This window comes from Budorcas taxicolor, chromosome 12 (assembly GCF_023091745.1).
Source record: "Budorcas taxicolor isolate Tak-1 chromosome 12, Takin1.1, whole genome shotgun sequence".
Taxonomy (NCBI): domain Eukaryota; kingdom Metazoa; phylum Chordata; class Mammalia; order Artiodactyla; family Bovidae; genus Budorcas; species Budorcas taxicolor.
This window is the reverse complement of record NC_068921.1, coordinates 2,491,833-2,516,720: the sequence shown is the minus strand read 5'-3', so window position 1 is coordinate 2,516,720 and position 24,888 is coordinate 2,491,833. Positions and strand designations below refer to the sequence as shown.

Sequence of the window (24,888 nt, the reverse complement as noted above, 5' to 3'; positions counted from 1 at the left end):
CCTCCATACCATTTTTGCAACTCTTCTAAGATTATTTCAAAATAAAGTTCTTAAAAACTAAATTAAGATACTCATAAAAATTCTGCTATATAAAATAACTTGAAAAGAACAAGAAAAATGGAACATCCCACTTTTTTTTTAAATACAGTAATTTGGGGGGAATTCCCTGGCAACCCAGGGGTTAGGACTGTGCACTCTCACTGCCAAGGGCTGGGGTTCAACACCTGGTCAGGGAACTAAGATCCCACAAGCTGCACAGTAAGGCTAAAAACAAACAAAAAATATATATAGCAATTTTTTTAAAATCCATTAAATAAAAGGAGTATATTTGTAGTGTATTTGGTTACAGTAAATACACACAAACTTGATAGAGGAGAGGGGTGTAAAGAAACAACTATTGACAAATCTGAATCAGACACACGTTAACAGAAGTCCATTAGAAACCTAAAGGTCAGGTATCTTTTGGAACTTTCCAAAACACAAAGTTCAAGTTGTTCACATGTCCTCCCATACCCATTCCAAAGGTGTTCTATGAACCACCCTTCTAACTCACTCTCCTAGCATCCCTTGCTACATCTTTTCACAAGGACCATGTTTCTAATCTCAAACAATGGTTAAATTCAAGCCAGGTACTGTGCTACAACACTCAGAAGCACTATTTGTTTAATACTCAGTAATAACCCTTTGGGTTATGTACTGTCTCTTCTTTACTGATTAGAGAAGTGAGACGGAAGGAAGTTCTGTAAGGTGACCGTAAGCCTTGCAGCACAGCTTTGTGCCTCCATTCTTATCTCCATATTACATATCTCTACTATCTGCAGCCCTCTTCCTTTGGGGCTAAGGCCATCTCACACCCTTGGGAGCAGACTCCCCCTACTGCCCATGCTGTGACACCCCTCATGGCTTCCCCACAACCAGCAACGCTCATTTCCACTTTCCTCACCCGTGGTCTTCACGACCACACCGGGGCCTTTTATCTAAAAATGTTCCTACCTCGAGTATCACCATCATCTCCAAGATCCTCCTCTCTGATCACAATCTTCCATCTTTTCACTTCTCCCATTTCCAAGCCACCTATTTCTCGACCTCAGCGAAACCTCAATGTTAATACCCACTCCATTATCTCCCAACCAGGCTAACTCTGTGATCCACCTGTTCCTCTAACATTGATGAGAAATCACAGGAATCTCTCCTCACATTCCCTAAAGTACTTATTTCAAACTGGCCATTCGCCAGGAGCTATGAAACCATCATGTCTACCTATCATTTTCAGTAAGCACATTTAATCTTCTCCAGGAAAAAGAACACACCATCAATTTCCTGTTTGTTCTATTACCAATTTATTTGCACACTCATTCTCCTGTACCAACTCCTGTATCGATCCAAAGATAATCCCATTCATATATGCTCTGGATCTTCTTTCCTCGCCCCTCCTAAAAGGGCACGGCACATCAATTGCCTTGCTTCCACCCCATTTCACTAAATTCTTCTAGCTTGTTGGGTCTCATTATATAAAGATGATAATCCTTAATGGATTAAAAATTAAACAAAAAAGTCTCCCCTTGACCCTAGCTTTCCTTTATATATGCCTTTCTTTTTCCTCCATCACAGATATTTTTCCTACACTTGCTGTGTCATTCACAATGCATATACTCTTTAGATATCCATCGTATGAGATATCACAAAAACTCCCAAATAGAATTTGCTAAACTTCTTTTGGGACAAACATGAAACACAGGTAGTTTTCTGGGAGATGGAGCTGCAGCCAGAGACAATAATCAGAGTCCAAGACTAAAACAGTGATGGAAACCAGGTCCAGCTCCAGAGGCAGGGTCTCCAGGCGGTGGCGCTGGCACTGGCCAAGCTAAAAGTACGGCATGTCTTCAGGGAGCACGAGCAGAACCACACGCAGCCACTGACCTAGATCAGCCTAAGTGTGGCTGAGCCCTGCACGGCAGCCCCTGCTTGAGATGGAACGAGGCTGAGACACCGCCGAGACCAAACGGGGTGACTGTGCGGTGCTGCACCCTCTTAGAGGAAAGACGGGGCACACATTTTCCTAACCTGTGCAAGAACACCAAATGGGAAGCTGTGGCCCTCACCTGGAAGCCAGGTCAAAGACATGGAGTCAAGCCAGCAGCTTTTAAGATGCTCCAGAGATCTCTTCCTATGTAGATGGGGCTGGAAGTTCCCACAAACCAGGATAATCCAAGTTTGCTACTATCTTTACATACCTTGACTCCATCCTAGGCTGATAAAACACTGACACAAAATATACACCTTCCACATTTTCTTTGGCAAAACTGAGAAAGAGAAAAAGATGTAATCTTAATACTCATGCCCATACATGCAACTAGTAAGCACCGAGGAGTAATCAAGCAGAGAACTGCAGACAGAGAGTGGGCACTTTTTCAACTGAACTACAAACATCAGACTATTTTCATTCATGAATGTAGATTTTACAGGACAGCATGCTCATTAAATTTACATACATCAAGTTGAGTGGGATAGTTAATGCCATGGAGAGTCAAACTAAATGTAAAATGATTGACTATTTGGAGAATTAAGCAAATATACAAGCAGCAAGTTGAAGATGGTCAGGTGCAAGGAAATTCACCCAGAGTGGAAAAACACTACAGACAAGCAGAAGCATGACTAGAGTTATAAAACAGGTGCTAGAAAAACAGTACACCAGTGGATCAAAACGTCCATATGGATGAATAAGCAAAATATTAAAATGTAAAACCTGAAAGCAGAGCAATACCAAAATCAAGCATTCTTACTAAGTCAACAGTTATCATCTGATTTCAATAGTGTTCAATCTTTGTTCCATGGGTTAAAGACAAAATAATTGTTCTTGGTAGCAGTTTTGCTAAATTTTTTTCCAGTACAGCCACAAATTGGTTAAGCATTTTAAGAAGTCCACAATGATCCCCTAATTACTTCTCCTGAGACCTCAGAGCTCAACATACTATAAGCACAATTTTACCCATATTTCATCTAGAAGTGTGATTCTATGCTTCCCCTCACTGGAATTCAGCTTCCCCATCACACAGTGTCAAAGGTCTTACTGATGCTTAGCCCTACTGAGCTGTGTTCTTACCACCAGGAATGGTGTAGTGCCAAATGCAAAATCGAAGGCTTCACGATCTCATTCCAGGTAATCACGTACTCTCCAACAGTACAATTCAGTTACTGTGTACTAACTGAATCTCACATAGCTCTCCAATTTAATAAACTACATTCTTAGATTAAGCCTAAGTAAAATCCAGAAACCTGTAAAAGATAGGTACAACCAAAACCCTGGAACTTGGAATTAACTTTATATTACTACTTTATATTCAAGATGCCCATAAATGTGCTAAAGCTATAAAACAGCTTTTCTTTCTTTGTCCATCATGTTTACTATGTTCTTATATAAGTGTTAGTTGCTCAGTCATGTCCAACTCTTTGCAACCCCATGGACTGCAGCCTTCCAGGCTCCTCTGTCCATGGGATTCTTCAGGCAAGGATAGTGGAGTGGGTTACGTTTCCTTCTCCGGGAGATCTTCCCAACTCAGGGATCAAACCCGGGTCTCCAGCATTGTAGGCAGACTCTTTACCGTCTGAGCCACCAGGGAAGCTCATGTTCTTATATAAACCTTTATAATAATCCTTTCATTTTTATACAAAACTATGATTATGAAGAGTCAGTTTTTTGGTTTCACCAATAGTGGGGTTAGATTCACTATTCTATTCTCAATATCCTTACTCAATCCAGTTAAAATTAACAGGAAATCAGATGGCTAGCTCAGTAACAGGACTGCAGCCTGAAAACAGCACTTATCCAGAGGCTGACAGCAAACACATAAAATTCTTACTCAACCAAATATTCTAACTGGAGCTTGCACAGAGAGTTCACACTATCTCCATTCGAAACCGAATTTCCATTTAACCTAAAGCCAGTATCAGAGACTAAACAAACACACAAGAAACATAATTATCATTTTTTTTCACATACTATAAATTTCAGCAGAACAGACAAGAAATGAGAGTAACACGCAGCAAGCTGCTCAACTCTAATTTATTTTGGAATAAACTGGTTAGAACTGTTCAAGCTTATGCGTAAGCACCTACAATCACAGCTGTTACACAGTCCAGCAGAAAAGAACAGTGCTACTTACAAAAGGGGTTTAACTCACTTATTTGCTCTCCACAAATGGCCAATTCTTCATAAATTACATAAAGGATAATAAAATGGTCATCTGACAAAACACAAAGGCCGACTTCCCTAGAGAAGAAAATCAGACTAAAAAAAAAAAAAGACCTTCACCATTGGAAAAGGCTCTACTTGCACAGTTCCTAATTAGCGAAAACAGAATCTTCAACATTAGCATAACCTTCATCCTTTAAAAACTCCCCTTTCGAATCATTTGACTGGGTCAACAAACTCCCACCAGGCAAAATCCAATGCCCCTAAATCATTTATTTTCTCACTTATCTGGATCTAGAAGAAACAACGCGGCACTGACATCACCCCCCTGACAAACACAGCTCATGAATCAACTTGACAATCGCCTTACACTTCCACCCTCTCTTTCTCCTCCTCCTCCTATCTGGATTATTATTTGGATTGCTTTTAAACAACCTTTACCGGAATTTTTCAATTTCTACCTAAAGGAGAGGGAGAAAGGTGACAACTAATAGATCAGAGCAAAGCATTACCATAGAACCTCTCTCATTTTATCTTGCCAACCCAAAATATACTTTTATATTTTTTAAGAAATAAAAAAAAACCCACAATACAGAAAAAGTAGATTTGTAAAAACTGCTAATGCTTGAAATCAACAAAGTGCTAGTAGGAATCTACAGCAGCCAACAAGCACTTAGGGAACTAACACTAAGGAGCCCTCCTTGGCTTCTGTCCCTTCAGACTCCTGGTGGCCCTTTCGACACCACTTACACATCAAACACAACAGAGACTCATTCATTCGTCTGACTGAAGAAACAGCTAAGCATAAATCCTTAACACCAACTACGAGAAAGGAAAAGGAAAGATTAAAAAAGAAAAATTATCTTTAGCATGTGCCCAAAGAGTGACAACAATAAATACGGACAGTGAGATGAACTCTGCTCCCAGCAACCGTACCAAAAGTATCAATTCAATTTCATCAGTTCACCTGAGCTCTTCTTTCTTCCTCTGGACCTTACATTTCAAAGATAGCTGAACTGACTACAAAGCTAAGAACACAAAGATACTTCACTATTTAACTCTATATGTACTTATCTTTTCTTGCTTAGACATAGTAGTCACCAGAGCAGAAGAAACAAAGCAGCTCATGCAACAATTCACGCAGTATACTCTGAGAGCATAAAGGGAACAAAGGGAACAAAAGCCCATTAAAATACAGTTCTTCTGAAAATATTGGAAAACTGATCTAATGAAATAATGAATAAAAACAGTCACTCATTTGATCAGCAATGGATGATATACTCAATTTAAAGGATAAAAATTAGCAGAGCCATGTGTCTACCCTATTGGAAGAAGATTCTAGTGAAGGGCTGGCCAACTTTATTCAAATACCTGAAATGGAAAATGAAGAAAAACAAAATTCTTTACTAAATACTTTAGGAACAGGGAAAAAAAAAAAACATATTAACTCTTTTCTGCAGTTTTATACTCACTGCAACGAAAGGAAACAGAACAGAAAAGGAATAAGAACAGAAAAAGATGTAAAAGTTAGCCACAGATATCCTGATTATATACAAAGAAAAATATGAGGAACTCTAGAAATAATAAAAACTGAGAATTCAGTAAGATTACTGAATGTAAAAGGCAACATACAAATTAATAATCTTACTAAAAATTTTAAGTTTTTAAAAATATTAGTTATATTTTAGAAACAAACCAAGGTATAAATCATATAAAAGATACACACAACCTCTAAGGGAAAATTATAAATGTTACAGTTTAGGAACAGAAAAATATCTAAATAAATAGATAGCTATAATATATCCAATGTTCACAGGAAAATTTAATATCACAAAGGTATTTATTCTATCTAAATCAATAAATTTATTACAATTCCAATCAAGATCCCAACAGGATTTATAATAAAATCTAACTGATTTTAAAATTAATACAAAATCACAAAGTGGCCAAGAACAGTCAGGATAATTTTAAAGAGAGGAAGGAAGTCCTAGATATCAAGGCTTATTACATAAAGTAATTAAGACAATGGATGTAACTGCAGAGCTACACAAATAGAACAATGAACAAAATCAGACCTCAGAAACAAACAGTGGAGATATTACAAATGATGGACAAGAATGCCTGTTCAATATAATATTTATTATATTAATAATGCTATTAATAGAATAGAAAAACTAGTTACTATGTAGGAAAAATACTTTCTCATATCAGATTTTAGGAATATAGTAAGAACAGACCTATGATGTCAGTATAGAGAAGGATTTCTTGAAAAATATACTGATGATATATTTAAGACTATTTAAAAATCAAAATAGAGTAACTATGGTTCAGGCATCCAGATGGAGCTAGACCATTATAGATGTGGTTTTAGACACATTCCTGCATCACTGAGAATGTGAATTTTCTCTCAACTTTAACAAACTCAAGAACACAACAAACCACTTCAAAACAGTATCTGCTAGCTGCACCCTTGTAGGTTTCTAACAAAGAACAAACCTGACTGCATTCTGGATCGATTCCTTTAGCTCTAACCTTTGTGCTCTGTTGCCTTGCTTAGTCATGCTGGCTCTGTACCTTTGTAAAAAAAGATGTTGCCTATAGCCTGAAATATACCTGGTAGCCTATTCTTAAGGCTCTACATCCCAGGTTTAACCCTTAAATGTGTAACACTTTACTCATTGGGCTTTCCTTGTGGCTCAGCTGGTAAACAGTCTGCCTGCAGTGCAGGAGACCTGGGTTCAGTCCCTGTGTTGGGAAGATTCCCTGAAGAAGGGAATTGCTTCTCACTCTAGTATTCTTGCCTGGAGAGTTCCATGGACAGAGGGATTAAATATTTAATCCTTAAATGTATAACATTTTCATTCATATAGAGAAAAAATGTTGCAGAGCAGAAATAACATTTGTCTTGTTGAAGATTTACAGGAACCATGTGGACAACAGCAAGAACAAAGAATCTCTGCACCAAGAAGTCTGCAAAAACCTCCACCTCTTTCAGTATAAAAGCAGCCTGAACTCTAACTCAAATAGGACGGTTCTCTGGGGCCCTAGTCCACCATCTTCTAGACCTGCTGGCTTTCTGAAGAAGGTCATTATTCCCTGCCCCAACAGCTTGTCTCTCCACTTATTGAGAAGCAAGAAGCAAGTACCAGCTTGGACTGGGTTAACAGGTTCAAAGTCTGTCCCCTTCACAACTGTGGAATCATTCATTTCAGACCCCAGCCGATCCCTACTCAACAAGCACCCTTACTTCTTTCCAATTCCAGTTCTACTAACCTTGCAGGGCTTTTTGCCTTACTAAGCCTCCCCCAATTTGTAGTCCAAAGGAACACAACTCAAGTGCTCCTTGAATCTATATTTCCTGGGCTACAGTCCTAACAAACCCCAATCTTTATTCAGTCAGGTCTCTGTTTCTCTAAAATTTTGGTTAACAACACAAAAAGATGGAATTGAAAGGAGTACACCCGGATTTCAATTAATTACATGCGTTCTATTCTTTTTTGTATACCTCAAAAAGGAGGCTGGGATTAAAAAAGCACACAAAGTATTTCAATTAATTATGTAGGTTCTACAAAAATGTGTACCTCAAATACCCTATTTAAAAACAACGCCACTGAACAAAAATAGATTCAACTCTATAATACATCTGAAAGTTGTTTCAAAATTAAATTCTGAATGGCTTTAGTATTATCTGTACTTTAGTATTATCTGTTTCCTCACACTAAAGCTAAAATATGTATTAAATAGCAGGTCATCTAAGCTCTTAATGCCAGTGGACACTTCAAACACACGCTGAAGAGGCAATGCTAATGGCAATCGATAAATGCACTCTCTCCTACATTACAACAGAGCCTGGTAAACATATTCCCAAGAAAAGATTAGAGCATTATTATTCATACTTAAGTACTCTGTGCAATTTTATTAGACCATTTCTTCCATGCTTACAAGTGATGACAGGAAGTCCAGAATTTAAATAATTTTTTTCAAAGTAATTCTGTCATCACTGGCACTCATTTAATGCCTGTTGATGATCACAGCTTGATAGATGACCTTGCAGCTTTTGTTCTCTCAACATACAGTGAAAGTGAAAAGACAAAAGAGGTATGACTATATGAAACTTTTCTTCCTATTCATTATTTTAACATTTTTAAGTTATCCAGCAAACCAAAATTTGATAAAGTTAACCACCACCAAAACATAGAATTGAAGGTGAAAAGAAATATCAAATCTAAGACATCTTAAAAGTTAGCAAGATATATTTAATTCAACAGGTAGTTATTTGAGATGATAAACCAGCTGAATAATGTTGCATGGATTTAATCTAGCATAGAGACATATCAAAATAATAAATAAAGGATAAAATTACACAAGGGACTTACACAAAAGTTCTCAAGAGCAAAAGGTCTGGACACTGATCATTTTTAGTCATTGATGAAGAAAACTAATTGATGAAGAAAACTACAAAAAACACAAATAAGTGGAAAAATATCCTGTGTTCATGGGTTGGAAGAATTAGCATAATTAAAATGTCCATCTTGTTCACAGCCATCTATATATTCAATGATGCTGTCAAGATTCCAATGGTATTCTTTATAGAAAAAAAGAACCACCAAAGACTATGAATAACCAAAACAATCTTGAAAAAGAACAAAGTTGGAGACATTACACATCTCAATTTTGAACTATATTACAAAGTTACAGTAATTACAACAATATGGCACAAACCCAGAGAACAACAGAACAGAATCAAGAGTACAGAAATAAACCTATGCTATATGATTGACTAATATTTGAAATGGGAGCCAACTATACTCAATTGGGAGAAATAGTCTCCTTAATAAAGCAGGAAAAACTGGATAATCACATGCAAATAAAAAAGAAAGAAAAGAAAAAACTGGACCCCACCTTATACCACTCACAAAAATTAACTCAAAATGTATTAAAGACTTAAATGTAAGACCTGAAACTCTAAAACTCCTGGAAGAAAACATAAAGGAAAAGCTTTTCCATGTTGGTTTTGGCAATGAGCTTTTTGAACATGATACCAAAAGCACAAGCTACAAAAACAAAAATAAATGTGAAGGATTTTATCGAATTAAATACTTCTGCACAGCAAAACAAAATTTTAAAACTCAACAAAATTAAAAAGCAACTTGTGAAATGGAGAAAATATTTGCAAGCTACATATCTGTAAGAAGTTACTATCCAAAGTACGTAAAGAACTCATACAACTCAAAAGCAAAGAAATATTATCTGATTAAAATTGGAAAGAACTAAAAAAATTTTTTCAAAAAAAGTTAAACAAATGGCCAACAGGTACATGAAAAGAGTCACAACATCACTAATTATTAGGGAAATGCAAATCAGAATCACAATGATATATCACTTCACATAGAACGGTGTCGAAAAGAAGTATGAAGTGCTAGGGAGAATGTGAAAAAAAATGCACTCCTGGTGGAATGAAAATTGTTACAATCACTATGGAAAGTAGTATGGATGTTCCTCAAAAAAATTAAAAATATAAGTATATGACCCAACAATTCCACTTCTGGGTATTTATCTGAAGAAAGTAAAAACACTTACTTGAAAAGAAATCTTCATGCCCCTATTCAATGCAGCATTACTTACAATAACCAATATAAAGAAACAAATATCTGTTGAGAAATAAATGGATAAAGAAACTGGTGTGGGTGTGGGTGTGTGGGGGTGTGGACGGGGTGTAATGGAGTACTATTCAGCCATTGAAAAGGAAATCTTGCCACCTGTGGCAACACAGATGGGCCCTGTGAACACTATGCCAAGTGAAATAAATCAGGTAGAGAAAGACAAATGTGTATGCTATCACTGAAATGTATTATCTAAAAATACCAAACTCATAGAAACAGCATTGACTGGTGGTTGCCAGGGGCTGAAGGGTGGAGAGATGGTCAGTGGGTACAAATTTACAGTTATAAAATGAATCAAATCTTAGGATGTAGTGAACAGTAAGGTAACTCTAGTTTAAAAAAAAAAAATCATACTTGAAAGATCTGAAGACAGTAAATCTTAACATTCTCACCACAGGGGAAAAAAATGACAATTATGTGAGGTGATGGATGTGTTAACTGACCTTATTGTGGCAATCATTTTAAAAAATATACATCTATCAAATCATCACATTGTGTACTTTAAGTTTACACAATATTAAATGTCAAGTGTAACTCAATAACACTGGGAAAAAATAAGAAAATGAATTGAGGTTTAACACCTTTTAATGAGCTCAATTATAGCTGCTCCTTGTAAAAGACACAGCAGAGTGTCAGAATATATGCGATCTTCTACAACATGAAAAGGCTCCAATTCCCCAGAAGGAGTGTACAGTGAACCAAGGCAGAGAAAGACGAAACAAAGGGACAGAGGCAACACTCAGAGGAGATAAAAGGACAGACAGAGGCAGAAACACGGAAAGTAAACCAGTATGAACCGGCTAGAGGAGGAAACTCAGGAAAAGAAGAAAGTGTCCTGACACCCAAAGGAAGCGAGAAACACAAGAGACCAGCGATGCAGTGTGACATGGTGCAAGCAGGGCCTGACGGCTGGGCAGCCACCTGCAGCTAGGGGGGCACACATCTGCAACAAAACAATCCCCAAAGGAAAAGCTGTGGGCAGAAAGCGCCAGCGTCAACTATGCTTTGTGGAGGCCAGGCTCTGAATGGAACAAGACAGGGGCTGGGGCACAGCACACTCTAGCTTCCCACAGAGGATATGGATCCTGGAGAGGAGCAGGCCTGGCCGGCTCAGAGGCACTGCACCCCAAGGGGACCCACAAGAGGAACGGGCTCGTGGGAGGCCGGGGGAGAAGGCTCCTCTGATGTTCAAATGAGACACCACCAGTGGCGAGGGAATGACAGGCAATACTGCGAGCCGGAGAGCCACGCAGATCGCCAGGAGAAAGGCATCTGTAATCGCGTCTGTAATCTCTCATACTGCTAGCAGGGGCTTCCCAGGTGGCTCAGTGGGAAAGAATCTGCCTGTCAAGGCAGGACACACAGGTTCGATCCCTGGGTCAGGAAGATCCCCTGGAGAAGGAAATGGCGACCCACTCCAGTATCCCATGCCTGAGAAATCCCATGGAGACAGCAGCCTGGTGGGCTACAGTCCTTGGGGTTGCAAAAGTCAGACATGACTTAGTCACTAAACGACAATACCTGTGACAGGCAAAATGATCCCCCAAAGGTATCCATGCCCTAAACCCTGGCTTCTGTTAAATCACATGACAAAGGGGCTTTTTCAATGTACTTAAGGTTACAAACTTTAAATCAGTGTAAGTATTTTGGATTTGCTGGGTGAGCCCAATCTAATTCACAAACCCTTAAAAGCAGAGAACTTTCTCCCCATGAAGGCAAGAGATGCCACAGAAGGGGGATTCAGAGAAATTCTAAGCATGAGATGGATTTGACGTGTCTGAGACGTGAGGGCCCATGTGAAGGAGAGGAAAGGGGCCTCTCAAGGCTAAGGCAGCCCCAGATGGCAGTCGGTGAGGAAGCTGGGATCTCAGACCTACAACACCTGGGCACCGCATTTTGTCAGCAACACGAACTTGGAAGGAGGAGTATTCCCCCAAAGCCTGTGAAGAAGAGTCCACTCATCCAACACTGACTTAAGCTTTGTCACCCTAGAGGAATCAGCTGAGTCATCCTGGGCTTCAGCCTACAGAACTACAAGGCGCTGATACACTGGTGTGGTTTCAAGCCATCAAACCTGGGGCAATAAGCTACAAGCAGGAGTAAAACACCAACACGACACTTCATGACACCACGGCCAGACTATAAACACCCCCGGCCGGCAGAGTATCCTTGCTCTCCTCCCTTCACCTCCAAGCTCACCCTGTAGGAGACAGACTGGAAGAGCAGGGGGAGGAGAAACACAGGGCAGGAATGGAGCAGGGCCCCCCACAGCCCCACCGAGAGCTCGGCAGGCTCTGAGCAGAGCAGCCCTGAACGGGCAAGGGAGAGGCTTTCTCCAGGTAAAAGTTAACTTATTTAAATTAAACTAGGGTTTCGTTATCTTGAAAGCAAATGGAAACCTCTGGGGCCTGTGGTGAAAGCTATCTGGCAGCAGGCAGGAATAAGTTGAAAGGGCTGGTTGAAAGAGGCACTGGCTGGAACAACAGGTCACTTTCAATCTATACCTGCCACATTCACCTTGGTCAAAAAGCCAGCTACACAGACCCACTGTGAGTTCAAGAGCAACCACTGAAATCTGACATCCAGAAATCAAAGTTGTGTATATAGCGATGCTCATGCAACTATTTCATGTATCTAAGATCCACAGAGAAACCAAAATGAGCTTTCAGATCAAAATTCTCCTTTCACTGGATGAAAACAGGGGGGGAAAGCCCTTAAGAAGTAGCAGAACTAAAAACTCATCATTACTTTTTAAAAGTGCAGTAAAACTGTTACCTAGAGACCAACTAAATCATTTTCTAAATAAAGGTGAAATAAGTACGAATGTTCAAGGATGACACTGTACTTCGCATTCATTAAGCAATCAAGTCAGCACACTGTCTCTCAAAGGACCATCGTGAGGAGGAAAAAGAGGTGTTCTTCAAAACAAAGTTTTTACTTCATGCAAAAAAAAATCATCTAAGTACCTCTGAGAACAGAAGTTTTTTAAACTGTACAATGCCAAGACAAAGAATCTAGACACAAGTTTTAAATGAAACCTCATTTTGACAAATGCCAAAAAACAAAAATGGGAGAGTATTCAACGTTGCTTCTTCTGAAGGATTTTTATTAATAAAAATGGTACAGATAGGCAAAGCCAAAAATAAACCCCAACCTAAATCTAGCCTTCTCCCCAGACCTAGAAATAGCTTTAAATGCATCAGAGATGTGGTACTCCGCTTGACAAGCCTGAGAAACACCAGTTGAGTCCACATTTAAAGGAGGAGAAAGGCCCTTCTCAGCTTCAGAATCTTCAAGTTCTCCCTGCAATGTATTGTGATATGGTCAAGGTATCAGAAAGGAAAAGAAGAACCCAGTGCTTATTTCTTTTACAGCCTTTAGTTGTGACAAACTCACTCATTAGCAAATTGCCAGTCCTTAGAAAGCAAAAATTCACTTTACTTCTGCTGAATAAAGTGAGTTTGAGTGCAAAAGATCTTCTGCCAACAGGGAGACCTGTTTAAGATTTAAAAAGTGATCTGGTCCAGTTATTAAACATGTAAACACTTCAAAGATGCCAATATCCATTTGCTCTGTTCATATAAATAAAACCATCTAGTCAAGGCTATGGTTTTTCCTGTGGTCATGTATGGATGTGAGAGTTGGACCGTGAAGAAGGCTGAGCGCTGAAGAATTGATGCTTCTGAACTGTGGTGTTGGAGAAGACTCTTGAGAGAGTCCAAGGGAACTGCAAGGAGATACAACCAGTCCATTCTGAAGGAGATCAGCCCTGGGATTTCTTTGGAAGGAATGATGCTAAAGCTGAAACTCCAATACTTTGGCCACCTCATGCGAAGAGTTGACTCACTGGAAAAGACTCTGATGCTGGGAGGGATTGGGGGCAGGAGGAGAAGGGGACGACAGAGGATGAGATGGCTGGATGGCATCACTGACTCGATGGACGTGAGTCTGAGTGAACTCCGGGAGTTGGTGATGGACAGGGAGGCCTGGCGTGCTGCGATTCATTGGGTCGCAAAGAGTCGGACACGACTGAGCAACTGAACTGAACTGAATACTCTCAGCTAGGAGAAGGGTAAGACTAACAGGAAAATACTTCTAAAGTCATCATATTCAGAACAGAAAATCATCAACTATGTTCTGTACTTCCGATGTTATACTTTAACAGCTTGTGGTATGCCTTCGCAAATGTCTAGCACTGGCCTACTTGCTCTACTTACTCAGATGACACCAGCAACTATAATACAAGGGAGAAAACTGTCCTAACAAGGTGAACCGAAACAGTACCATTCCAGAATCTCAGACAATTTAGGCCATGGTTCAAACACACGATGCATGGATAAGAGGGCAGTTTACTATCTTGAGTCCTCAAAGGCAGTCTTGAAGAAATCTGCCTTACACAAGTCTCAAACAGATGCAAAGGCTAGCAAAAAAAAAAAAGGTTACATTCTCTTTGTTCTAGACTGAAATTATATTAACTCGTGGTTATAGAAGAGTTACAAAGGCACACCCCAAAGCAAGTGAGTTCAAGTGTCTGCAGACTTAACTGTTGCAGGACTATGCAAACATGGTTACTGTGGGAACTAAGAGCTCAAACAAGGTCCAAAAATCAGCACACTTAACAACACACACAGCAAAGCGCTGTGACTGTCATTCTCAAATGCAACCGAACCAGACATATCACTTAGATAATCTAGTTAAGATAAAAGTATACCACTTGATAATTTAGAAGGTTTATGTTTTTATGTACTTCTGTGTAAAACAACTGGTATGACACTTTTCTTCAGATTCTTATTTTTGTAATCCTAAAACTCTCTATGCCTTGTGCTAGCTATCTTAATGACATCAGAAATCACCTATGGAACCTAAGTTTCATACATGTTTAGTTCCATGAACATAAGCCAAAGCTAAGGCTTTTACATCAAACACTTTATAATGAATCAAAATTCTTACCATCATCTTTTCAAAAAGCTCTAAGATTTCCTTCTCTGACAGTGGTTTTGGAATGTTTTCATTCATTTCTGAAGAACAATCATTGTTTGAAAATGCAGTCCTCAGGTTGGAAAGTGGAGGCCTCTCTTTTTTGCTCCCTGGAATTCTTATGCTGGCAAATCTATCCATCTATGAAGAAAGATAAATAAAAAGCACACATGTAAGTATTCCCCTCTCAACAACACTTATTTAATTTCCAAAATGAAAAAACAGGGTCCGTTATATCATCATTGTGATTTCATCAAGAGGCATTCAATTTAGCACGTAAATTTTAAGATTAAAAGAAATAATAAATATAAAAATAAGTGAAGAGTCTTCATAACTATCCTGTCTGAAGGCAGAAGAGAGAGAAAAACTCAAAAGATTCCTTCCAATCTTAAGATTATAGAATGAAGACTCTAATGATAAATGACTTTGCTACAGATTAACAAATTAAGCATTTTTACAAAGGTAATTTAGCTAATTTGGTGGTTTAGTCACTAAGTCATGTCTGACTCTTACATCCCCATGGACTGTAGCCCGCCAGGCCCCTCTGTCCATGGGGTTCTCCAGGCAAGAACACTGGAGTGGGTTGCCATGCCCTGTTCCAGGGGATCCTCCCAACCCAGGAGTCAAACACTGGTCTTCTGCACTGCAAGTGAACTCTTTACCGACTGAGCCACGAGGGAAGCCCAGCTAACTTGGTGGCTGGCAATCACAGTGGTACTCAGAGTTCACCCTCGAGCCCCCTCCTCCTGCGTCCTTTTCATAGCACATACAACACTCGGACTGGGAGGGGATGGAAAGACGTGATTTAGGCACTTAGAGAACTGAATTTTACTTACATCTCCATAGCTTGGCCTGAGAGACATCACATTTCTCTTGATTCAGATTAGCCTGTATTTGAACTTTATGAATAACTACAGAGTAGACTTGGGGAAGGAAATGGCAACCCACTCCAGTATTCTTGCCTGGAGAATCCCATGGACAGAGGAGCCTGGTGGGCTCGCAAGTCCACGGGGTCACAGGAGTCAGACAAGACTTAGCAACTACACCACCACCACCACCACAGAGTAGACTGAAGCCTCAAGAAATAAAACTGGATTTTTATTGCAAAGAGATTTCTTCTACAATTGTATCAACAGATAGTTCACGGATATTGGAAAATGCATAGATTAGTTTACAAAGCTAATTGTTCATTCATTGAAAATAGCATGAATTTATCAAGTTCTATTCCTCACAGAGAATCCAGACACACACAGTGTTGCAAGTGGTAATCATCAAAAAGGGAAAGAAGGGTACTTAAAAAACGCTATGATTCTGGAACTGCTCAGCGTAACTGTGCACACATTAAGCTACTGTTTTCACCATATATATGTGTAGTACATAAACCTGTACTATTCACGGTGGTAGCCATTAACTACGTGTGGTTATTTAAATGTAAATTAAATTTTAAATCTCAATTCCTTTGCTGCCCTAGTCACATACCAAGTGTTCACGAACCACAAGAGCCTAATGGCTCCCATACTGGTCAAAACATATAAAGAACACATCTATCGTGACAGAGGTTCTACTGAATAGAGCTACTAGGGCCCATTAAAGAAATATAACACTTAAATTCTCTATTTAAAAAGACAGTAAGTCACAGTATTGATTATTCACTTCACTAAAGAAATAGGATTTTTTGCTAATAATGTTCTTTGCTTAGTTGCTAAGTCATGTCCAACTCTTTGCAACCCCCAGGGACTGCAGCAAGCCAGGCTCCTCTATCCGTGGAGATTCTCCAAGCAAGAATGTCCAAGTGGGTTGCCATGCCCTCCTCCAGCAGATCTTCCCAACCAAGGGACTGAACCCAGATCTCACACATTGTAGGAAGATTCTTTGCCAGCTGAGCCACAAGGGAAGCCTTCAAATAATATTATGCAAAGATAACAAGACTTGTCTTTCAAAACAGGCCTTTAAATTCACTTTGAAGATAATCCTAAGGAAAAATACCATGTGATATATATACTCACACACGGCCCATCTAACACAGACTAAATGTTAAAGTACTAACAACACAACAGCTTCTGGCTGTTGGATTACAGAGTAGACCACAACACCACTGCTCTCATCCTAACAACCAAAAGAAGCCAGACACCCTACAGAATTCTTCTCGCTGTTGTTTTCAACCCATCAGGAAGCTGATCTCAGGAAGCTGAGGACACAAGGAAACCTGCTGCTGCTGCTAAGTCGCTTCAGTCGTGTCCGACTCTGTGCGACCCCATAGACAGCAGCCCACCAGGCTCCGCCGTCCCTGGGATTCTCCAGGCAAGAACACTGGAGTGGGTTGCCATTTCCTTCTCCAATGCACGGTTACTGACTAAATACTGGGAGGAAACAGACTGCTCTTATCCTTGACAGGAGCTGAAGAAGAAGAATAAATTCAGTAAAGGTAAAGAAAAACCAGCCAAGTTTTTTAACGAACTATTGACAGCCACATGAGCGCTGGCATGAGAGATTAGACTTCCAGGTCCTGGCTCATGAAGTCCCAGCCACAGAGTGAGTCTGCACCCTCCAACCAACTCTTTCCCTCAAGTCTTCACACACTGCATGGGGTAGATGCCTGTGGCCAGGGTTAGAGCAGGAAAGCCAAACATGGGGATGCTCCGAGGCAGGAGAGGCTTCTCCCAGTGCAAAGCAGCTGCCTGCTAAAGCCTCTGGACCAGCCAGGAGACCTGAGAGAAACCCAGACCTTCGGAGCACACACGCCAGCTGCTATCTGAAGGCTAGGGGCAGGATACCAAGTCTCTGAAGAAAGAGAGCCAGCAAAGGAACTGAAAACAAAAAAAGAACACTATAGAAATCCTAAAAATGGGCATCAAGACTTCACAGCAGAAGAGATATTCCATGGTTTCCAAAGCCAAAGTTCAAGTGTTAACGCCAAAAAGCAAATTGCCAGAATCTCATTAGCACTCAGATCCCAAGTCCGCAAAGGATTTGAGGCCACAGACAAGCTGAATAAAACTCTAGTAGCAGAAGACCAAACCCAGCTCAACTAGTGATCAGAGACACAGCCCCCATTTCAAGAGTCTGAAAGAAGAGCATGCCCACTCTTGGGAGCAAATATTATTTAATTTCTACTGTAATTAAATAAAATGTCCACCATACAATCAAATGTTACAAGACACAAAGAAGCAAGAAATGTGGCCCACAGTCAAAACAAGTGACTGAGAGACAGCCTAGAGGGAAGAATTATTAGACAGACTATTTAAAAGAAGATTCATAAAAATAATGCTAAAGAGTATAATGGAATTATGACCATGCAATGGGGAATTTCAGTAGCAAATCATGGACACTATTTTCTTAATCTATTAGAATGAAAAGTGTATCAGAAATGAATTCATTATACGGGCTTAAAAAGAACCTGAACACTGCTGAGAAAAGAACTGGTGAACCTAAACACAGATCAATAGAAAGTATTCAAACTGAAACAAACAAACAAAATAAAGTAACCAATATTCATGATACAATATGAAATGCTGTAACACAAGTGTAGCTTGGGTCCCCAGCAGAAGAGAAAAGAGTATTATAAATACAGATACAGACATATACATCTATCAATTCACAGATCTAAGAAGCTCAGCAATCCCCAGAAAAAATACAAAACAAGCAAACACCACCCATACGTAGGACCCTCACAGTCAAACTACTGAAAATTAAAATTAAAGGGCAAACCATAAAAATACAGCCAAAGAAAAGAAGACATTAAATACTAAACAAAAATGATACAAATTTTTCACCAGAAACAATGCCAACAAAAGACAACCGAATGGCATCCTTGAGGAACTGAAAGAAAAATACCCTCATCCTAGAATTCAATGTCGAGTAAAACTACTTTTCATAAACAGAAGCAAAATAAAGACATTTCCAGACAAGCAAAAGCTGAGAGAATCTGTTTACAGCAGACCTCGACTACAAAGAGTGTCAAAAGAGGTTTTTCAAGCAGAATTGATGGAAATGGAATACCAAATACACAAAAAGAAATAAAGAGCAAGTCAGTGATACAAAAATAAATCAGCTGTGTGAATGTAAATAACTTAAATAACAATCAAGTGGAGGAGACAAGCACATAAGCAGGTAATTATACGGCTATGTAGAAAATGTAATAAGAAGTATATACAATATAGCAAAAGAAAAACGGCAGCTAAGTCACCAACATAAAACCTCCCTGCTGTAAAACAGCTCAGAAACATGAAATTATTTCACATGAATATACGTCCACAAGTTATATCTCTATGGACATCATTACTTCAATTCTTGATACTTGTTTTAAAAAACTAGGGACATCGAACAGTTAAGAAATTGGGCTGGATCCTCTTTTGAATCACTACTTCATTGCCATTGAGTCTATACATGTAACATCAACCCTTGAGTGTAGAAACTATACTGACTCCTCTTCACACCACACACACAGACAGACACACACACACAAAGTTCATTAATATGCTAAACTTACAAGGAAGCAAAATTAAGCAAAACACTATTAATGCAACATCAATATTATAAATGTAAACATGTCAATAAATGGGAAGAGTAAGCTTAAGCAATTCACAAGCTAATTTGTGAATACTTAGCTTCTAACAGTGGTGAGTGAGTGAGTGAGTGAAGTCACTCAGTCGTGTCCGACTCTTTGTGACCCCATGGACGGTAGCCTACCAGGCTCCTCTTTCCATAGGATTTTCCAGGCAAGAGTACTGGAGTGGGTTGCCATTTCCTTCTCCAGGAGATCTTCCCAACCCAAAGATCGAACCCAGGTCTCCCACATTGTAGGCAGACGCAACAGTGGTAGAAGAAATCAAAATCTTATTTTTCACCAAAAATCAAAATGCTTTAAAATAAAAATCTCTAAAAGTCATAAAAATAACAATACCTAATTATTAATTGAGCCCCTTCAATCCATACGCTGTACTAAGAGACTGAAATGAAGCATCAGGTTGAATGCATTTGTTTAATTCTTCAGTGAGGAAACTACTTGTTTAAACAACAAAAAACAAGCTCTAAAACACTCTCATATGTAAAAATGTCATGCTATTTAGACTACAGTGACAGACTATTTTCTTGTGCTCCAAAATCACTGTGGACAGTGACTGCAGCCATGAAATGAAAAGACACTTGCTCCTTGGAAGAAAAGCTATTACAAACCTAGACAGTATATTAAAAAGCAGAGATGTCACTTTGCCAACAAAGGTCCATATAGACAAAACTATGGTTTTTGCAGTAGTCATGTATGGATGTGAGAGTTGGACCCTAAGGAAGGCTGACCCGAAAGAAGCATCAGAAGAACTGATGCTTTCAAACTGTGGTGCTGGAGAAGACTCTTGAGATTCCCTTTAATAGCAAGGAGATCAAACTAGTCAATACGAAAGGAAATCAACCATGAATATTCATTGGAAGGACTGAAGCTGAAGCTCCATTACTTTGGCCACTGAGGTGAAGAGCCAGTTCATTGAAAAAGACCCTGATGCTGGGAAAGACTGAAGGCAGGAGGAGAAGGGGACAACAGAGGATGAGATGGTTGGATGGCATCATCAACTCAATGGACATGAGTTTGAGCAAGATCTGGGAGTTGGTGACAGACGGCGAGGACTGGCATGCTGCACTCCATGGGGTCGCAAAGAGTCAGACACGAATGAACAACAAATTTAGACTACAAAATAGCACAAAGAAAATTTTAAAACTCAATGCATTATGATTTTAGACACAGAACTGCATTTGTATCAATAAATAATACTACAATATGTACAATAATAATACAGAATTAGCACATCTCCACCATATGCTTAGCACCTAAACTCTAGGTGAGGGTTGGCTTTTATCCAACTATTGAAACAAATGTGCACCAGATCTCTTCTCTAGCCTACCTAGCTAATGACAAGATAGGAAAAATTAGCACATCCCTCTTCTAACTGCTAAATCTATAAAAATGCAAGAAAGAAAAAAAAAAAACAGTGTTACATAATTTCAATGCTTTCATTTTCCTAGATCAGAAAGGAATGAAAGACAAAATAAGGAAGGAGCCATAGGACAAAAATAAATACAACCCTTCCTCCTATACTAGAACAAACAGTAAACTGAATTTGCTGAAGACCTCAGGGTTAAACTGAAAACATTTTCAGGTATATAATGCTCTATCAAGCACTACAAGTAGATTCCAAACACTTTGAGCACACATACAAAGCCAGATACAGAGTGAACATTATTATCAAATCAGTGTAAATGTTCTAAGGAAGTTTTATCTTTCTTTAAAGAGATGATTCTATGACTTTACTCATAAATACGGGGAAAAAATCACTCCTAATTCATCTTTCACAGAGTTACACACACAATTTGCTTAAAGCAAGGCACAAGAGAACATAAAAGCAAATTTTAAAACAGTTTTGTATATAAAAACATGACAGAAATCACCATCATGCTGTGTTCATCACTTGTTGTTTACATTTGGCAATTTGACTGCAACTGTATGTATTTTACAAGGTGCACTTGGATGGGTACTCTTAATTTCATGTGAAATTCTCTTAAAGTTAAGATAGAAACACAACCCAAGTAGGCAAAGTATACAGTTTGCCTTTGTTCAACAGCTGGTTAAATATACAGGAGACAGAGGGAATCCCATTATAATGCTATTTGGAGGTTGTACACACATTTAATTAATATGACTTCAGCTGTGTCTGGGGTGTACAGGATTTCAAAAATTAATATCACTTATCTTCAGGGGAAGTTAAATGAGCACCATACTGAGTATTATCTAACAGTGATAATCAGTAATGACAGTTTAAAAAATTAACTAAAAACAGGCTCTAAAAAACTATTGGATATTTAGCTATTTTATAAGACACGGAAAAAGGAAGAGAGTTCCAGAAAAACATCTATTTCTGCTTTATTGACTATGCCAAAGCCTTTGACTGTGTGGATCACCATAAACTGTGGAAAATTCTGAAAGAGATGGGAATACCAAAACATCTGCCCTGCCTCTTGAGAAACCCATATGCAGGTCAGGAAGCAAAAGTTAGAACTGGACATGGAACAACAGACTGGTTCGAAACAGGAAAAGGAGGACGTCAAGTCTGTATATTGTCACCCTGCTTATTTAACTTATATGCAGAGGACATCATGAGAAACGCTGGGATGGAGGAAGCACAAGCTGGAATCAAGATTGCCGGGAGATATATCAATAACCTCAGATATGCAGGTGACACCACCCTTATGGCAGAAAGTGAAGAGGAACTAAAAAGCCTCTTGATGAAAGTGAAAGAGGAGAGTGAAAAAGTTGGCTTAAAGCTCAACATTCAGAAAACAAAGATCATGGCATCTGGTCCCATTACTTCATGGAAAATAGACGGGGGAACAGTGGAAACAGTGTCAGACTTTATTTTTGGGGGGCTCCAAAATCACTGCAGATGGTGACTGCAGCCATGAAATTAAAAGACACTTACTCCTTGGAAGAAAAGTTATGACCAACCTAGATAGCATATTCAAAAGCAGGGACATTACTTTGCCGACTAAGGTCCATCTAGTCAAGGCTATGCTTTTCCTGTGGTCATGTATGGATGTGAGAGTTGGACTGTGAAGAAGGCTGAGTGCCGAAGAATTGATGCTTTTGACCTGTGTTGTTGGAGAAGACTCTTGAGAGTCCCTTGGACTGCAAGGAGATACAACCAGTCCATTCTGAAGGAGATCAGCCCTAGGATTTTTTTGGACTGAATGATGCTAAAGCTGAAACTCCAGTACTATGGCCACCTCATGTGAAGAGTTGACTCATTGGAAAAGACTCTGATGCTGGGAGGGATTGGGGGCAGGAGGAGAAGGGGACGACCGAGGATGAGATGGCTGGATGGCATCACCGACGCAATGGATGTGAGTTTAAGTAAACTCCGGGAGTTGGTGATGGACAGGGAGGCCGGGCGTGCAATTCATGGGGTCGCAAAGAGTTGGACACGACTGACTGACTGAACTGAACTGAAGAGTGAAAACACACTTTTTACTGTTACAATGTTTTTCAATACTAACAGAAGAGTGATATTTTTACATTTTAAACAAAAGGAAGATATGTAATTATTAGTCATTTTAAAACATGAAAAGATAGAAAAACTATGTGTGATCATAAACACACACTCTTAGAATCCAGAAGGGAGAAGATATTTTCATGCAATCCAGGAGAATTATTAAACAAATAAAGGTTCATTTTAATTATTGAATTAATTCTATTTGAACACATACCTGAAATCAAACAAAAAAAACCACTCAAAATTATCAATTGCAATCTTACACTACCTTAAAGAGGAGGAGAAAACCTAACAGCTAAAATAACCTGGCTTTTTAATTAGCTTTATTACTAACCAAGCAACTTGCTGATTAAAAATAGAACTCCAGAGTCTGACTTCTGAATCCTGCCCAGCCCCTCACTTGCTGGGTTACCCTAAGAAAATCCCTCAAATTTCCACAACAGCATCTTTGTTGAAGAACTGGTTAAACTCATAGAAGACTGAAGAGAATGCCATGATAATGCTATCTGAAGGAGGGACGCCATGCTTAATTAATATGGCAGTGAGCTGTTAACAGAAATAAAAGTACCTCTCTCCTCTCAGCGTCAGGTTAAAAGGCGGACCACTCCATCTTAAGTAGAATATGAGCCCACTCACGTTCCCGTCTGTCACAGCACACGGTTAATTTCCTTCATCTGTGCTGAGTGTGACTTAAGAAAGCCTGTCATTTTCTTCTGTAATTGTTGACTCTGCCTCTCTCCCACTAAAATGTAAGTGCCACCCTAGACAAATCTTCAGCTGTCTTAGCTGTGCTGGCCATTCTCAAGGACAGCCCTCAGGGATCCCCTGACTTGTGTAAGCAGCAGCACACTATGAAAATACTGGAGTGTCATTTCCAAGACTAACTCACAAAAGACATTCCAGCTTTTGTCTTGCTCTTTCTTGGATGACTCACTCTATGATATGCCTGCTGCCAGATCACAAGGACACTCAAGAAGACCTAGGAGTAGCTTTGAGCTAACAAAGCTAAAGAAGCAGGGAGGCATCCTGCCAACAGCCACGTGTGTGAGCCATCCCAGAAGCCCCAGTCAAATGTTCAGCTGATGAGACCTCTGACCAACGTCTTCACTGCAACCTCATGAGACAACAAGCCACAACCACCCAGCCAGGCAACTTTCAAACGCCTGACCCACAGAAACAGTTCAGTTCAGTTCAGTCGCTCACTCGTGTCCGACTCTTTGCAACCCCATGAATCGCAGCACGCCAGGCCTCCATGTCCATCACCATCTCCTGGAGTTCACTCAGACTCACGTCCATCGAGTCAGTGATGCCATCCAGCCATCTCATCCTCTGTCATCCCCTTCTCCTCCTGCCCCCAATCCCTCCCAGCATCAGAGTCTTTTCCAATGAGTCAACTCTTTGCATGAGGTGGCCAAAGTACTGGAGTTTCAGCTTTAGCATCATTCCTTCCAAAGAAATCCCAGGGCTGATGTCCTTCAGAATGGACTGATTGGACCTCCTTGCAGTCCAAGGGACTCTCAAGAGTCTTCTCCAACAACACAGGTCAAAAGCATCAATTCTTCGGCACTCAGCCTTCTTCACAGTCCGACTCTCACATCCATACATGACTACTGGAAAAACCACAGCCTTGACTAGACGGACCTTAGTCGGCAAAGTAATGTCTCTGCTTTTGAATATGCTATGCAGGTTGGTAGTAACTTTTCTTCCAAGGAGTAAGCGTCTTTTAATTTCATGGCTGCAGTCACCATCTGCAGTGATTTTGGAGCCCAAAAAAATAAAGTCTGACACTGTTTCCACTGTTTCCCCGTCTATTTTCCATGAAGTAATGGGACCAGATGCCATGATCTTCGTTTTCTGAATGTTGAGCTTTAAGCCAACTTTTTCACTCTCCTCTTTCACTTTCATCAAGAGGCTTTTTAGTTCCTCTTCACTTTCTGCCATAAGGGTGGTGTCATCTGCATATCTGAGGTTATTGATATATCTCCCGGCAATCTTGATTCCAGCTTGTGCTTCTTCCAGC

The 24,888-nt window shown here is 39.7% G+C and overlaps 1 protein-coding gene across 1 annotated transcript in view; it reads right to left on the bottom strand.

Moving 5' to 3' along the window:
- The window catches only part of DIAPH3 (diaphanous related formin 3), a 571,880-nt gene that overhangs the window by 498,808 nt on the left and 48,184 nt on the right, over window positions 1-24,888 (bottom strand). Inside the window, exon 3 of the mRNA XM_052650016.1 lies at window positions 14,806-14,973. Within this exon, the coding sequence (XP_052505976.1) occupies window positions 14,806-14,973 (168 nt within the window). The remainder of the gene's footprint in view (window positions 1-14,805; window positions 14,974-24,888) is intronic.